The sequence below is a fragment of the Rhineura floridana genome, chromosome 10, assembly GCF_030035675.1.
Source record: "Rhineura floridana isolate rRhiFlo1 chromosome 10, rRhiFlo1.hap2, whole genome shotgun sequence".
In the NCBI taxonomy this organism is placed as follows: domain Eukaryota; kingdom Metazoa; phylum Chordata; class Lepidosauria; order Squamata; family Rhineuridae; genus Rhineura; species Rhineura floridana.
In genome coordinates, this window is record NC_084489.1 from 55,499,243 (window position 1) to 55,517,974 (window position 18,732).

The 18,732-nt window shown below is 41.2% G+C and overlaps 1 protein-coding gene across 12 annotated transcripts in view; it reads right to left on the minus strand.

Annotated features, from left to right (window-relative positions):
• CDK14 (cyclin dependent kinase 14) overlaps nucleotides 1–18,732 on the minus strand; it is a 571,841-nt gene that overhangs the window by 326,063 nt on the left and 227,046 nt on the right. For all 12 annotated transcript variants that reach the window (XM_061586439.1, XM_061586434.1, XM_061586445.1 and 9 more), the window contains one exon: nucleotides 1,031–1,151. In XM_061586439.1, coding sequence (XP_061442423.1) covers nucleotides 1,031–1,151 — 121 coding nt within the window. The remainder of the gene's footprint in view (nucleotides 1–1,030; nucleotides 1,152–18,732) is intronic.

Genomic DNA, 18,732 nt, shown 5'->3' on the forward strand with positions numbered 1-18,732 from the left:
GCATAAAACAGAGTCCAAAGCAGATGAGAGACAAGAGTCCTAAAATCAGATGTTACCCTAAAACTGTGGCCCAGCCACGCTAACTGAAATCCATTTTTGCTTAATCTGAACAGGATTTTTATTTAGTTGAACAGAGTAAAAGGGTCATCTGGTGCAGACCTGTGTAGTCAAAACATTACAAATTGACATTGTTTTTGTTTGGTAATATGCTCAAAGTACTAGGTAACAATGATTTTGTCATGGTGCTTGTAGTTTTCACATAATTATGTAACAATGTTGCTGGATCTTCAATTATATGGATTCTGTCTACTCCCCTTCAAATATTCACTATGGTGCAAAATTCTCCGGGAAATTGGATTAAAAAGAAGTAAACAACAGTAAGCTGTCACATTACTTGTCTGAAATACATGACCATTCATAAGCATATACACAAATAAAAGAAAAAGGAAGCATGGCTGTTCCATCAGCCCTGCTAAGAGAACAGCTGCCTTTGGGTATCCCTTAACTGTTACCTAGTAGTGGCCATTCCGTCAGGCTGTAGCAGAGCAAAATAAAGTAAGTAGAGTTATCCCATTTGCTTTTAGACACCAGCTGCCTTTGGCTACTTCTCCATCTGCTACCTAGCAGGAACCACACCATCAGCTAACTGAATTGCTTCCATACAAACTGGTAATTGTAATGGTTGTGTCTTTTAGACTGCAAATCTATTTTTATTGCTTTTGTCTGTAAGCTGCTCTGGGAGCCTTTTTTGTTGAAGAGTGGGGTACAAATGCTTTAAATAAATGATGATAATTTTTTTAAAAATTAACTGTTGGAGTGACCATGAGGTTTCTTAAGAAAACAGCATCTGGAAACTTTAGTCTGCAAACAGTATATCCAGTACTGTGAATGTTACAGAGAACTCCTACATAAGTTGCACCAAGTTCAACGGAACTTGCAACCTTTGCTCATCAAACCCTCTATTTGTCTAACATGTCAAAGTCACAGCAAGCCAAAACATATAGATTCTTTAAAAACACTGTATTCTTACCACATATCAAGGCAGGTAGAATACTCTGTTGAGCCTAAGAGGACATCTGGAGGTCTGTACCACAGAGTAACCACTTCATTAGAGTACGTATGACTGGGGACAGATTTGGCTCTTGCAAGTCCTAAAGTGCAAATACAAACACAACAAAGAAAATGAGCATATCAAGAAATAAAGGTCATTTTAGATCTTTAAAAGGCATGCATAACATAAAGTCTGCTTGAAAGAGCAGATTGTGTTTCTTCTGGCCATGTGTTAAGTTAATCAGAGAAAAAACATATCCATTTCTATCATTCAACATATTACAAAACAAAGCAACAACTCATAAAATATCAAGTTACTTCATTATTCATTTCAGTTATTATAGAGCAGTCATGTTTTTATTTTTAGGATATAGTTTTCAGTGTTAAAAAAGAGAAAGTGTTGGGCACAATTTTAAAAATAACTGAATATAAAAGTAAAAGATAAATCCTTAAATGTCAGCAGTTAGTACAAAAGAACAAGGAACATAGTATGAGTAACTCAATACAACTAGTGGATTGAACAGAGAGCTAAATAGCTCAGAAGACAACAAACATCTGCATCCACAAAATACACTGAAAAACACGTGAAGCTTCAGATGCATGCTGTTTTGCTACAACATATATGCCATTTCCCATTATCCTTTAAACATGCTGCTCTGTGCTAAGAGTAAGAGGCAAATAATAGTATAACAACGGCTATACTGTTGGGCTTAGATGCAAGAAACCTATGATCACATTCCTGCTCAACTGTGAAGTAAAACTGAATAGCAAGTCACTATACTGCAACCAAACCTACCTCATAGGACTGTTTTGAGTTAAAAATTTCCACTCTAAACAGCTGGGTGAAGGTAAATTTGAAACATAAGTATAATTCCTTCAAACAGTGAACTGAGGTGGGTGAGTACCTATCAGTTTGGAAGCGAACCAGCTCTGTGCTTGCATAAAATGAGATCAAAGATTCTCTTCATATTGGCCTGGTTCACACAGCACACCAAGCCAAGCCATGACAAAGTGCAAACGCACAAGAGTGAAGGATCCTGTAAAGAAGATCCCAGCTGCTTCATGTCTCTCTGGTTGTTTTTCTACAAAGTTATAGTTTGGCTTAGGGTGTCATCTCAACCCAGGTTTGTGGTTTAGCTCTCCTGGGACAAATCACAGGCTATAAACCATAAGACAAACCATGGTTATACCTTGTGGCTAGTAGAGAGCACTAAACTGGGTTCAGATGACATGCTAAGTCAAATTATGGCAAAACAACTGGCGAGGAGCAAAGCAGTGTGGTTTGGGTTAGCATGATGTGCAAATCAGGCCATTGTTAACTTCTTAAAAAGATATTTACTAGACTTGAATATATTTCAACAGCAGCAGAGTTACTATAGCTTTAAAAATGTTATGATTACTATGATTAAAATACATCCATGCAGAAGGTTTCAGGTTTAATCCCTAGCATCTTAAGTTAAAAAGATCTTCAGGTTTCACAGAGTAACGGGGGGGGGGCAGACTGTCTGGTAAATTCATAATACATTATCTTTTAAAGCAAGCATATTGGACAGAAAGAAGATGGCAAGACAAATAACCTAAGCCCTGCACAACAGCAAGCCAGGCAGTTACTGCTTTCTGTAAGGAACAATGATGAACAATAGCCCAGCACCCTTTCAAATAGCAAGTCAGTTTAAAAACAAAACACTACAAGAATGTGGCTATCTAAAATTAATAGAGTAAACTCCGGCATCTTATCCTCTAAATTGTGGGAATACTCAATAACGCTGGGATCTGAGCATGCAAACCAATTTGTAAAATAATTCATAAAACCTACTCCCACAAAAACTATCTGCTATTGTAGATAATTACCAGGAACATACAATGTTGCTTTCCAGAGAGACAGAAATATGGAAAATTTTGCACATCCCTAATTAAACTATTTTATGGGAAAAAACACTTTTTCTGTACAGGTAGAAGCACTGCTAAAGAAAGCCCCACCTGAACTGAGAAACAACTATGCAGAGTATTAATGATATGAAATGGACTGCCTTCAAGTCGATCCCGACTTATGGCTACCCTACGAATAAGGTTTTCATGGTAAGCAGTATTCAGAGGAGGTTTACCTTTGCCTCCCTCTGAGGCTAGTCCTCCCCAGCTGCCTAGGGCCTTCTCAGCTTGCCACAACTGTACAAGCCAGCCCCTTCTTTGTCTGCAACTGCCAGCTGGGGGGGCAACTGGGCTCCTTGGGACTATGCAGCTTGCCCACGGCTGCACAGATGGCAGGGCACGTAACCCCTGCGCCACTCACTGTGGGGACGATCTTTAGCTGGCCCTTTACACCTAGGAGACAAGAGCAGGGATTTGAACTCACAGACTCTGGACTCCCAGCCAGGCTCTCTTTCCCACTGTGCTATACCTGCAGAGTATTAAAGATGTTCCTTAATCTTTCTCTCAAAAATGTATGTCATGGTAAAGAGTTCTCAAGATTATATAAATTAAACCAATCTTTGATTGGACTCTGTGAATGCTCTTTTATATTTCAAGAAAGTACTGGTACAGATTTAGAATTTGTTAGAATATGGCTAAAAATTGTGACAAAAGTAAAATGCCACCAGTTAAGGCACGGCCTGTTCCCACAACATGATAAGTCAAACAGTACAAGCATATGGGCTCCTGGAGAACAGCTCATAGCTGATTTCCTCCCCAATCCTTTTGTTGCTATGCTGGCCTAAAGTGTGGCTTAGTGCATTCTGTGATTCACACTGAAAATGCCATAATTATTTTCTGAAGGTAAGAGAGAAGGCACAGACTTAAGAATACAACATTGAAGATGAATTCTTTTTGGGATAAATTGGAACCAAGTTATTTGCTCTAAATTTGAAGATGGACTTTTTCCACTACAGATAATCTTTTTCTGTGTTTGTTACCATGTTTTGAAAATAATGAAATGGTATAAAAGAAAAATATCAGAGCATATAGTTGGCCAGGTAGGATGAACTGAGCATGAAATATCCTAGAAAGGCCTTAACTGCTATGCAGTTAAAAACTGAGCCTATTAAATTATATGGATGAATAAAGAAGGACTACATATAATTATTTTCCCATATGGCAGCTACCTCCAGAATATTGCTTGCAAAGATGTAGAGATCTCAGGGAACACATAGTATTGATGAATAGATAGATACAATCTGGGAATTCATCTAAATGTCTAAGATGACACACTTAAGAAACCCTTCAAAAGAAACAGGATAAAGACAAAATACTTTCATAGCAAATCTTTATTTATTTATTATTTGATTTATATCCCGCCCTTCCTCCCAGCAGGAGCCCAGGGCTGCAAACAAAAGCACTAAAAACACTTAAAAACATCATAAAAACAGACATTAAAATACATTAAAACAAAACAACTTTAAAAACATTTTTTTAAAAAGCTTTGAAGACTTTTTTTAAGAAGGTTAAAAAACATATTGTTTAAAAAAAGGTTTAAAAACATATTAAAAAGCAATTCCAAGAGAGAAGCAGACTGTGCTTCTGTGATTGGTTTCTTTTTCTTAACTACTGTCAAAAGAAACCCCTTCTCCTAAAGATACAATATGGCTTTGAGGTGTTCTGAATTCTAAAGAGCAGCTTATGCTTTGTTTCTTCCTTTTTCTTTGTTTCATCAGTTTCAAACTATCTATTCAATTTACTTTACTGGTACTATATTTTATCATTGTAAGATTTTCTTTTGTTTTACTGTAAAATGATTGGGCTACTCATTTAAAACATTTGTCCATCACTCAGTGGTTATGCAAAATAGCAAGCACTAGTTCAATCCTTAGATTTAATTTTACTACCAAAAATCTAAAGCAAGCCTCATCTTCTAATGTGATACACAAGTTTCAAATGAATGACAGTTACAGCATTGTTGGCTTTCCCCATCTCTTGAATGATAACCTATACATGGCAACGTATTTCATACTGTCTGTACATTCAAACATGCTTACTAATGCAAAATTTATCTAGCTGCTTCCTCTAGCTGAGGAAAAGCTGTAGGACAGGATTAATTAGCACAGCATGTGTGATCACTTTGTTTAAGGATTCCTTGTTTGTTTCTATGGTTACACTACAGGAAGCCACACACTCTTCCCAAAAGTCACTGCTGCTTGCATTAGCGATCATTGGAACTTTTAATTTTAAAACAACTAGAGCAAACAAAGTCAAAAGGTAATGGGAAAGACAGACAGGTGAGCATATCCTATTTGCATATTATTATTTATTCAGTTTTGGCCTGAAGATCTGTAGAGATAGCTTCACGACAATCCAGGGAGCTCTATTTCAGATCTTGTTCTTTTTAACAGATAAAAAGGTCACCAAAACGGCACCCTGCTGCTACGTCAATTCTCTACAGTAACAAAACAACAGTAAGGCAGTTGTTAGAAGTCAAGGCACATCACCTAATTGCCAAACCTATCATCAATTCAGCACAAAACTGACAAAATAATAGGCAAAGGAACTGTGCTGTTTATGTTTTGCTTTGTGTACTTCTGCCATGCCATAAATGCTACGATTAGATTCTCCTTAATGCATTTTAAACAGTCCTTTGTGAACATAAATAATAAAGTTAAAAGGCATGTATTTTTTCCTCCACACCTTCAACACCAGTTACATGTTGAGTAGTGATTCTAATCTGTTAATGAGTGTAAGCACAGAATGCAAGGAATACTCATTATTCAGTATTAAGAATGCTTGCCATCCACCTTTGTGTACTAATTTTTCAACATTCATGCTACAATTGATGCATGTCACAGGAAAATGCACAATATACAGTAGAATCTTTCATCTCAATTACCAAATTTCTTAGTGTTTCAAAAGTCAAGGGGCATCCCCCTCTGCCCTCATGACACATGCAACCCTACAGTTTTAAAACTCTGATTACCTAAATGTTTTGAGTGGCTCATTCTGTATGAACACATGGGATTAGAAAAGACAGCATTTTTAAGAACCAGTGCTGATGCTGACCTATATTGATGTTTTGAGTGGCTGCACTCTCCATTCACACATAGAATTAGAATGGATACCATATTTAAAAAACCAGTGCTGACGACCTACCTGGCCATAGTTCAGACAGTTCCCAGTGCCTGAACTAACGTTTGCAGGAAGGGAGTCTGAGGAACAGAGACAAATAGTGGTGACATGAGATAAAGTTCTAGGCCTTATTAAGAAAATAAAAACTGTCAAATCGCCAGGTCTGCATGGCATCCACCTGAGTGTTCTGAAAGAACTCAAATGTGAAATTACTGATTACATAACAAAAATATGTAACTTGTCCCTAAGATCAACCTTCAAACCTTCAAGACTGGAAAGTGACCAATGTAACACCAATTTTAAGTTGACTCTTTAATCAAATTTAGTAGCCTTTATCTACCCCCAGGCTAACCAGCAAATTCCTAGTGTCTTATTTCAATTGTATGCTACTAGAGTAGGTAGGGAGTGGATTAGAAATGCAATGGGACTCTAGAACATGATTCAACATTGTAAGATGTTTAGGACACCAGTGCTCTCTCACTGAATACAACTATAGTCAGGGTACTTGGAGAAGAGAAGCCTACTTCTTGTCAGCCATGATGGCTATCAGGATCCAGCTAGGTGAGATTAGCAAGAAACCTTGAGTCTAGGAAGTGGTAGAAGCCTCTAGAAGGAGCAATGCAATGAGACCACTCCATCACCATCATCATCAAGTCACAGAACCCAAATGATTTAACTAACTAATGACTACAGTAGCGCCCCACTCATACAGCAGGTTAGGGACCAGATCCCCACCGAAAAGCGAAAACCGCCGAAAAGTGGAACATCGATCAGCTGTAGTGCGGGGAGCTCCAGTTGACAGTGCTTGGCCCCTGAAGCTCCCCGCGCAACAGCTGATTGATGTTCCACTTTTCCATGCATCGCCCTCTCCCCCCACTTGCTCGTTCACCCTTGTTAGGGTGGGGTAGTGCTCCCGTTCCGTGGCAGGCTCCCTGCCGCAGATTGCAGGGTTGGAGCTGCCCACCTGTGCCTGCTTGCTCGCCCTCTGCTGGCTCCCTGGCTCATCCCCCCTTGCCCACTCGCCCTCCCCCCTGCCTGCTCGCTCGCCCTCCACTGGCTCCATGGCTCATGCCCCCATTGCCCACTTGCCCTCCCCCCTGCCTGCTCGCTCGCTCAATCTCCACCAGCTCCCTCGCTTGCCTTCCCCTTGTCCGCTCGCCCTCCCCCTGCCTGCTTGCTCACTCGCTCAACCTCCGCCGGCTCCCTGGCTCATCCCCTCTTGCCCTCCTCCTGCCTGCTCGCTTGCTCACCCTCCGCCAGCTCCCTCACTCGTCCCCCCTCGCCCCCCCACTCGCTCACTCACTCGGTGCCCACACATTACTTACCTTAAAATCTGCTCACTGACAATAAAATGGTGCCCGACGCCCTTCTCAGACTCAGCTGCTGAGCACATCATCAGAACTTGGAAATGTTCCTTGTTTGAACTACAACTCCCATCTGCCCAACTGTAGTTTACAAACGGAATGTTTCCAAGCTCTGATGACGCGCTCAGGGTGTTGTGCGCCATCAATTTGTGCACTCAGCATCTCTTTTCCAAGCTCTTCACGTCATACCGTAAAATCGCCACAAAAACGGAACAAGCGCCGAACATACGGATACAATTCAAAACCACCGCATTAGAGAAGCGCCAGAAAGTGGGCCCCTACTGTACTTGCTAACATCCCGTATTTGGGCAAGGTGCTCAGACATGTACTGATAGTCCAGGTCCAAGCACACCTGGATGGCATGGATTATTTGATTCTATTTCAGCTTTGCTTCTGACCTGCTTTCAGAATATGCTGATCACAGACTCCTGCACCACTCTGTGGCACTTGTTTTGAGGGTTACTGTAGGATTATCATCTCCAATGATATTTAATATCTCTATGAAGACAGGGGTGAGAGTAATTTATAGATCTGGAGTGAGGCATTATCAATATATTCATCAGATCCAGATGTGGAAGCTGAGGAACATATGGGAAAGTCAAATAATAAACTCAGTCTGGGCAAGATGGGAGGAGGTGATAATTCAGTTATTCATGAATGTGATGCTTGATCCAAAGCTGAAGGAGGTTGTACCCAAACCAGAGTTGGCAACTTGTGGCCCTCTAGACAACCGCTCCAATGGTAGCTGACTACTGGCTATGCTGGCTGGAACTGATGGGAGCTACAGTCAACAATATCTGGAAGACTACAGGTTAGCTACCCCTGCCCTTAACCCAGGTAACGTTCATGGCCCAGGGTGCATTTTATCAACTCCAGTTAGTGTGCCAGCTACAATCCCTTCTAGGAAGAAACATTTTTACAACTATCAGCCATGTCTATAGTAATCTAATGTGCTTTGCATGGGATTTCCTTTGAAAAGCTTTGGCAGCTACAACTTGTTCAAAATGCCTTGGCCAAGCTACTGACTGAGTGGAACCCACTGTTCTGAACACATAACTTCAGTGCTTTAAAATCTGCATTTCTAGTTCCTTCACATTACTAACTACAAGCTAAAGATCAGTGATTTGGATAAAGATATTGCATGTATTTACTATCCAATGACGGCACAGTACTTTGTATAAACATCTGTTGTACTCTAAAGAGGTTTGGAGAGCTTCTTGCTTTAGAGGCAATATCTTTAAAACTGTAGTGGAAGAAAGAAACCTGCCACTAACAAATCTGTCCATAAAATATAAAACCATTCATCACAGTATAGCATTTAATACTAAAAAGCAAATCTACCTCAGCAGTACTAATATCCCATCAATGTTAATGTAAAATTGGAATAATGAATATACTGTATGTGCATACAATTAACAACTGGCTGATTTTCACTTTGCTTCCCTGATTCTAGTTTTTCATTTCATGGATCTTACTTTGTTACCGTGTAAATATTCTCTACAAACTTCAACTAATTTCAAAGATGTATTATGCAGTCAAATAGCAAATTTATTCTGATTAGTATTTCAAGATAATAGCAAAAGAATTAAAGAAAACTTTCAATCGGAAATAGTTGGGTAACAATGACTGGGTGTGTCACAAAAGGAATTACAGGCAAAAAATAATGAGAATAATGAGGATAAGTATTCAAATAGTCAAGACTATAACCAATGGGAGTGTGAATTTAGAAATTATTAGCATAAAAAAGTAATAGCTGATTAGTTATGCAGAGGACCTTTACTACAATGAAATGCTAAATGCAGTTTTAGTCTGAATATGGAAAAATCCTAACGTTTAGGAAACTATTTCTCATTTAAAAAGTAAAGACTGCAGGGAAGAGGCGTGAATTTGATCACTGGCTTCAAAAATTGATCGTTACAGAATGATTAAGATGTCAATTTGCAATCAGTGTAACACTTCCTTAAAGAAGTTTAAATCCCTCTACACCACCCTTTTTGACCACTTTGTGACATTTAAGTGTCATTAATATTAAACATCTGGAACAAATAATTTTAAGTTTAATAATTACCTATTATTACTTTTATTCATTCCATATTCTTTTTTGTTGTTGCTGTTGCTGTATTTTGTAATGCTTCTGGAGCAAATAATTTAAAATAATTAAATATTTGAAATATGAACGCTGATCATAGAATCATAGAATAGTAGAGTTGGAAGCGGCCTATAAGGCCATCAAGTCCAACCCCCTGCTCAATGCAGGAATCCAAATCAAAGCATTCCCGACAGATGGCTGCCCAGCTGCCTCTTGAATGCCTCCAGTGTTGGAGAACCCACTACCTCTCTCGGTAATTGATTCCACTGTCGTATGGCTCTAACAGTTAGGAAGTTTTTCCTGATGTCCAGTCGAAATCTGGCTTCCTGCAACTTGAACCTATTATTCCGTGTCCTGCACTCTGGGACGATCAAGAAGAGATCCCGGCCCTCCTCTCTATGACAACCTTTCATGTACTTGAAGAGTGCTATCATATCTCCCCTTAGTCTTCTCTTCTCCAGGCTAAACATGCCCAGCTCTTTCAGTCTCTCCTCATAGGGCTTGGTTTCCAGTCCTCTGATCATCCTTGTTGCCCTCCTCTGAACCTGTTCCAGTTTGTCTGCATCCTTCTTGAAGTGCAGAGACCAGAACTGGACGCAGCGCTGAAGATGAGGCCTAACCAGTGCTGAATAGAGGGGAACTAATACTTCACATGATTTGGAAACTATCCTTCTGTTAATGCAACCTGATATAGCATTTGCCTTTTTTGCAGCCACATCACACTGTTGGCTCAGATTCAGCTTGTGATCAATGACAATTCCAAGATCCTTCTTGCAAGTATCCCTCATCTTTGCATTTGATTTCTTTTTCCCAAGTGTAGAACTTTGCATTTATCCTAGTTGAATTTCATTCTGTCGTTTTCAGACCAATACTCCAGCCTATCAAGGTCCCTTTGAATTTTGTTTGTCTTCCACGGTATTCACAAGGTTTTCTCAAGGTTTTCCATTTGGAAAGGAAAAGGGCTTCCCCTCTGCCCAGTGCCCACCCACCCAATATCCTCCCCTTCCCCTCCCTGCCCCTCCCCTGGGTCAGTGTTGGACTATGACCTGGGAGACCGGGGTTCGAATCCCCACACAACCATGAAGCTGACTGGGTGACCCTGGGCCAGTCACTGCCTCTCAGCATCAGAGGAAGGCAATGGTAAACGTCTGAATACCATTTACCATGAAAACCCTATTCAAAGGGTCGCCGTAAGTCTGGTCGACTTGAAGGCAGTCCATTTCCATTTTCAAATATGATTGCATAGAAATAAATCCCACTGAACTCAAGAAGGATGCAAATGATCAAACCCAACCTCCCTTCTCCCTCCTATCCTCTCCCACTTGCCCATTTGCTCCCCCTTCCTTTGCCCCTCCCTCCCCATTCCCATCCCCATCCAATCCCCTCCTCCCCCTCCCTTTCCTCCTCCCCATGGTCAGTTTTACCTATCTTAAGCATGATTGCATGGAAGTAAATACCATTAAACAATATAAGCATGTGAATGATCAAACCTACCCTCCTCTCCCCCTTCCTTTGCCCCCCTCCAATATATTCCTTCCCCCCCTTTTTCCCCATGGTCAGTTTTTCCTATCCTAAGCATGATTGCATTGGAGTAAATCCCATTGAACTCAATAAGCATGCAAATGATCAGACCTGCTTTTCCTCTCCTTCTCCTCTCCCTTCATCCTCCCCTCCCCTCCTCCTTCTTCTTCCTCCCCTGCCCACTCCAGCACTCCCTACCTCCCCCCCTGGTCAATTTTACCTATCCTAGGCATGACTGTACGGGAGTAAATTACACTGAATTCAATAAACATGCAAATGATCAAATCTGTCCTTCTCCACCCCTCCCCCTCCTTCCTGCTCCCATCCCCCTCCTCCCCTCTGCATTTCTTCCCCTCCCTCCTCCTTCCTTCCCCATCCTCTGTGGTCAGTTTCACCTATCCTAAGCATGATTGCAGGGGAGTAAATCCCATTGAACTCAGAAAGCATGCAAATGATCAATCCATTCTCAGCAAACTTGCACAGGACCGGATCCCATTTCTTACCTCCTGGATTAAAAAGCAGGGAAATTCACTAATAGGAAAAAAACCTTGCGGTTTAAGAATGTGCCTATAACCCACAGCTATTTCTATCAAACTTTAAAAAGCAGGGAAATTGGGCAGCTATAGTGAATGCACCAGGGGAGCAGGAGACCTGAATTCCTCTCTGAGATACTGGACTGCCCTACAAATTGGTCAAAATGCAACCACAATTTGGGTTGGTCTTTCACAGTCCAATCCACTTCCTGTGTAGCTTGCAATAATTTGGTAACATGTGCCTCTGAGCATATGGTGAGTGGTGGCAACACCTGCAATCAGCCCAAATAACAGAAACAAGACATGTGCTGTGCTGATCTTGTTTTAGCAGGGAGGAAGCAACATTATTAAGACAGTTGATATAGTTCAGATGGTCACTTTGAATATGTCTGATTTCCTTTGCAATTTTAGTGAAGTTTCCTATAGGAGATCATTTTCTTTTGTTTCTATTTCTGTGAATATGTCAAGTACAGCAACACTTTGCAAAATTTACACTAAAAATACTCCAAACATAATTGTTGAATAATGGCACTGACTTCTGCAGAATAGTCTCCAGTGGACCTCAGGAGCGTCTCAATTTGCACATGATAAAACAATGGTAGGTGAAATATATTCTAGCAAAATGCTAGCTGTGCTCTATGTTTTTAATTGACCGTGCTCACCTTGCCTTAAATAAAGTGGTTTAAACATAGCAGGCTGAAAACATGCATCCTCTTTTTTCCAACAGCTAGAGTCATTGCTGAAGTAACAACATATTGGAATCAGTCTGATTTTACATCAAACTGCAGTTTCAGATTCAACTGTTAATGCACCCAAAATAGAAATAGAACATAACCTCCAATATAAAACACAAAAGGCTGTCTTCACCGTCATATGACATTGACCAATAAAAAGGCTTTGAAAGTAATAAAAATAAATTTGACACAGATTTCTAGGATGAATAAGGAGGGGAAAAACTTTTCTGGTTTAGATTCTCTGTAGAAACATTAGTAACACAGGAAAGAAGCAAAGTAAGAAGAACACCAACAAACATACAAAAATATAATTCTCCATCTTTGGAGATGGCAGGTGTTGCCACCACTCACCATATGCTCAGAGGCACATGTTACCAAATTCTTCCAAGCTACACAGCAAGTGGATTGGACTGTGAAAGACCAACCTAAATTGTGTTTGCATTTTGACCAATATGTAGGGCAGTCCAATATCTCAGAGAGGAGATCAGGTCTCCTGCTCCCCTGGTGCATTCACTATAGCTGCCCAATTTCCCTGCTTTTTAAAGTTTGATAGAAATAGCTGTGGGCTATAGGTACATTCTTAAACCGCAAGGTTTTTTGCCTATTAGTGAATATATGTTTTTTTGTATGTGTGTGAACGTAATTGTGATTAACAAAACAGAGGTTTTTATTGTATTAACAAAATGTTTCAGCTTCCGCCTTCATCAGCTGCCAACATACAAATGCTGTTACCAAGGTGGCAGTTATAGAGCTTTGAGGATGGAATGCTCAGAGGGGCTTCATTTGCAGAAGCTAAGTGATGCTCTTACTGTCCTCCAGGTTCAGGCCATGTGGTGCCAATGTGTCCAGAGAGTATATCCAAAAGTTCTCCCTTTTGGTCAATGCTGCTGGATCTGTTGGCATCTTTATCACTGTTATAGAAAAGTTCAACAGACTGTGACCATCCTGTTGAAATGTTTTGCAACTGGTTGCTCCACTCTTTTTGTTAAGATTGCCGATTTGTGATTTCTGAAGCGTGTGTGTAGGTCAGTTGTGGTTTTACCTATGTATTGTATATGACATCCTGGTCTTTTGCATTTGATGAGATAAATTATATTGCAGGACCTGCAGGTGATGCTCTGTTTAATGTAATATGTCCTGCCTGTCCTAGTGCTTGTAAAAGTGGCTGTCTCCCTGAGGTACACACAGGTGATACAGCATTTGGAGTGACAAGGATGAGACCCAGGATTGGTGACAGGTGGCTTAAGCACAGCTCTCACCAACAGTCTGCACAAATTAGGAGGCTGGCGAAATGCTACAACAGGAGGCCTGGTGATGGCTCTAGCAAGGTGTTCAGAGTTGGCCAGCAATGGGTAGCTCTCCCTGATTGCTCGGTGATAGTTAGGAGATGCTGGATGGACATCTTCCACAAATGGAATCCGTTGCTGTCTGCTCTTTGACACCTCAGTATGATGGAAGAGGTTTTCTCTGGATAGAATGGAGGCTCGGTGGATGTTACCATTTAGGGTTTTAAACACTGATGTGAGCATCTTGAATTGTGCCCAGAAACGAATTGGCAACCAGTGCAGTTGTTTTAGAACAAGGGTTTTATGAGTTCTAAAGGGAAGCCCCACCAGTAATCTGGCTGCTGTATGTTGGACCAGTTGAAGTTTCCAAGTCATCTTCAAGGGTAGCCCCACTTAGAGTGTACTACAATAATCCAGTCTGACAGTTATGAGAGCATGGAGTACAATGGTCAAGTCATTTCTGTCCAAAATGTAAACCAGCTGGAGCTGGATAAAGGCACTCCTAAGCCACCATGGCCACCTAAGCCTTCAGTAATAATGTTGGATCCAGGAGTACCTTCTCCTTCCAGGGAAGTGCAACACTATCCAAAACACACCATCTCCCCACCTCCAGGACATGTCCTTTTCCGTTATTCTGTGGACGTTCTGCTATTCCTCAGCTCAGGCTCGTCAACATTTAGAGTAAATGCAGTATAGAGAGTAGACATTAACAAGCTACAGAAAGTTACAAATACTCCAGACTCTCCTCTTTACTTTAAAAAACAAAGGATCAGGCAGCTGCTATCTTCTAGACTCATCAACTGGTTTGGGAAATAACTCTTACTAAAATGCTTTCATAGCATTTGTGAAGCCCCTCTCCCTTCCACTTTGCTTCCCACTGCAAGTGATAGTGGGGTATCCAAAACACTAGATGGGGGGGGAGGACAACTCCACATAGGAAGAGATACCTGTATTCTGAAAACCAGGTTATAACACCCACAGTCTTGCTCCTTGCCTTTGGAAAACTATAGTCTCTAGTGCAGCCTTTCCCAGCCAGTGTGCCTCCAGGTGTTGTTGGACCACAACTCCCATCAGCCTCAGCCAGCATTGCCAATGGTCAGGAAAGATGGGAATTGTGGTCCAACAACATCTGGAGGCACATTGGTTGGGAAAGGCTGCTCTAGTGGCTTTTAAAATGAAATAATATGCATACCTGTTGAATATGCTTTAAATTAGATTTCTGCATTGAGCAGAGGGTTGGCCTTGGCCTTATAGGTCCTTTCCAACTTTACTATTCTATGATCCTACCTAGATGAGGATTTTTTAGGAGATAACAAGATTTTTTAAACTTTGACTAGTGCCTGAATTCTTGGAGTTTCTTGTAGCAAAGAAGAATGGGATAGAAGTGTTTTAAACGAATAATAATAAAAAATAACAGGACTCCTGCAACTTTAATGGAGAAGAGGGAACTTTTCGACTGTACATTGCATGTCAAGCTGCACCTGCTGCAGTTCCTTCTTCTACGAAACTGTTAAAGGTGCTGGAGTCCTGTCTGCTTTATAACTGGTTACTCAAGAAAGGAGGATGGATAGAATATGCAAAGCAATCCTCTAAATTTGTCCGTTCAAGTCCCTCTAAGTTCACTGGGATGAATTCTTCCATGTAAGTGGGCATGGGATTGCAGCTTTTTGCACTGGACAAGTTACTTGACTCTGAGCATCACCATTTTGCCTCCTGAGAAATGGCTTTGGGGAACTGTTTTGTTACAGTACCGTATTTAGTGAATAGTCATTTCTATGCTTGGAGCAGGCTCCCAACCTTTGTGGAATTTCTATTTTAGGGAGATGAATTCACCTGTTGAATACCTGTGTCTCCTGCATCCAGAAGCCCTGCAAGGAGAAAAGGTGATAAGCCTAGTTGTCCCCTATGACCTGAGATATCTTCCTAGACTAAATATCGGTAGCAGGATTGTCAAAGCTTTTTTCTTTTAAACTGGCTCTGCTCCTGTGAGCTCTACCTACTGCTAGTGCTACCTATTGTGAGCCCCAGCTCCACCCATCTTTAGCTACACTGTCCTCTGCCCCATTAGCTGCACTGGGCAGTATATATACATGGACTGCCTTCAAGTCGATCCTGACTTATGGCGACCTAGTAGCCTTCCTGTATGTTAATCATTTCTATACAAGCTGTTGTTACAAAGCACAGAGAAAAAACATGAAGATATTTTCCTTTCCAGAAGGTGCAGACTTCATCATCCAATTCCCTTTTTAGAATCACTATTTTTTAACTCAGATTTTTCTCTGTGATTTTTTTCCTTCAAAAAGGGTGCAGATCTTGGCCAAATGGAGAATCCATTTCAAAACTCCCAGCTTTCAAACTTTTCTGTAAAGAGATATTCTAATTTTCACGAGACAGTGGAATCTTTATTCTGTTCCATAAAACTTCAAGAGTATGTTGACAAACTTTACTTTTAAGCAGCAACTTTAAACCAACTCTATTCTATGAAATGAGATTCAAATATGTATGAACATGAGTTCTTACCATGGTTGCCTCCCAACCAGAATTAAAAGCTGACTTCACCTTCCGCTACTGAGATTCATCCTGCATGAGTGAAAAAGAGCACCAACACGGTCCTTTTGCACTTTTTCGTCTTTTACAAATAGCTGGCGATTTTGGCTAGGGCACTGAGATCCCTGTGTGTATCTGAGATATGACAAGCAGCAAGTAGTTAGGAGAGACTTCAAAGGGAGTTGTATTCCTAATGACCTGAGCTATGGGGTGGAGTTTGGCAGTGGCAAAGAGGCAAGTAACCAACATAAGAAAGGAGTTGAGAGAAGGGGCAACTTCATATTGCATTTTGTAATGCCTCAACCAGCTGCTGCTGTTCCACCTTCTCACCACAACTTTAATTTCTTTACCTATCTGTTTAGCAGTTCTGTCCACTCTTATCTGTTTAGTAGATAACAACAAGGAGAAGCCAATGCTATGAAGAAATTGGCACATACATTGCCAAGGGGGCTAGACAATGCTGCTGCTGCTGGAAAAAGTGCTGCCTGAACAAGTTGCTTCCTATGCTGCATGTACTGCTTTTGGAGCATTCACTGCTGAGCATGGCTGTAGTTGATTTTTGGCCAGCAATGGATGCTGTGAGCCTGGCAGTGTATTTATACAGGTGTATCATGTTAATGGTAGTTTAAAGCTGACATTCTGAAACAGGGAAACAATCTGAGAAGTGCTTGATTTGGCCAGTGATTATTGATTGTGTAAGTGTACTGACACTGTTGCCAGTTTTGATGCAGGGAGACTGAGTGCTGAACAATATGTGTGGTGATTGTAAGATGTACTCCTTACACAAAGGACACCCTTATTATTTAGAACAAACTAGAACACACATTAAGCATGAGAAAAGCCCTCCAGAAGTCTCTCTCTTTCATTGCCTCAGGTCCTAAGCTCCTAAGTTCTTTTTGTACAACCTGGACTGGAACTGCTCTGGCCTCTTGTGAAACACATAAAACAGTGACTAGATTTCCTTAACACTACAGTGGTTACTGTCTGTTGGTGATAGAGCCACTTGCTTCTGTGTTCACCCTCCAACTTGGTAAAAGAGTGCCAATGATTCCATGTATCATGTGACTGACTGGCAATAAAGAGTTTATTATACAGCCACAAGAGTGGCTGTATACTATATTCAGCATGGATTTTTTGCATTCCTCAATGTTAAATTGAAAATACCCCCCATGCCATTCCAATTCTTTCCATAAGCTCATTTCAGAACAAGTCCTTACAAAACTTATAGTCCTGAACTCAGAAATGCTTGCTTAACAACAGTCTAAATTTTCATGGTGATACACAAAGCAATCAGAGAGAATTGTGAGTTCAAAATTTAAAAAGAGAGATAAAAAAAGCCAGACCCCTGTTGGACTTCTTTGTGTCAGAGTTCTCATAATTTGTTGAACTTAATTAAAAATCAACCATATTCACAGAGTACCTGTAATCCTATTCCTGCCCTTGCCCCAATTTAAGAAATTTAACATTGAATTCAATGATAAGGCTGGGCATGCTCAGTACAAACTGTCAGTGTTCTAAAAGCCAGACTCACAGCTGCTGGGCTTGCCTAATAGGGGCCATACCCACCCCAGACCTTTATATCAGACCTTTGACCAGACCTTTAGACAGTCATGGCTTCCCCCAAAGAATCCTGGGAAGTGTAGTATGTGAAGGGTGCTGAGAGGAGACTCCTATTCCCCCAACAGAACTCCAGTGCCCAGAGTGGTTTAACAGTCAGCCGCTGTGATTGAAGCTCTGTGAGGGGAACAGGGCATCTCCTAGCAACTCTTAGCACCCTTCACTAACTACACTTCCCAGGATTCTTTGTGAGAAGCCATGGCTGTCTAAAGTGAAAGAAAGGCCTGGTGTGGATGTGGACAGGGACGGCTTTGTTTTAAATTTAGGTGGGTGACTACATGTGAGTGCTATAGAATAAAAGGTGGGGGAAATGCTAAAAAACAATGATGCTGTTCACAATGTTTTCCTTTTGGAAAGGAAAGGGGCTTCCCCTCTGCCCAGTGCCCACCCACTCAACTCCCTCCCCTTCCTGCCCTCCTCCACCCTCCTCCCTCTTCCACTCTCTCTGCCTCTCCCCCAGCTCAGTTTCACCTATCCTAAGCATGATTGCGCAGGAGTAAATCCCATTAAACTCAAACAGCACACAAATGATCAAACCTGTCCTCCTTTCCTCCTCCCTCCTATCCCTTCCCTCTTGCCCCTTCCCTCCCCCTCCCATTCCAATCCCCTTTCCTCTCCCCTCCCTTCTTGGTTTCTAGTCCCCTGATCATCCTTGTTGCCCTCCTCTGAACCTGTTCCAGTTTGTCGGCATCCTTCTTGAAGTGCGGAGACCACAACTGGACACAGTATTCAAGATGAGGCCTAACCAGTGCTGAATAGAGGGGAACTAATACTTCACGTGATTTGAAACTATTAATTAATTAATTAATTGGAAACTGTTAATACAGCCTAATACAGCTTGTGCCTTTTTTGCAGCCACATCACACTGTTGACTCATATTCAGCTTGTGATCAACAACAATTCCAAGATCCTTCTCACTTGTCGTATGGCTGAGCCATGTAT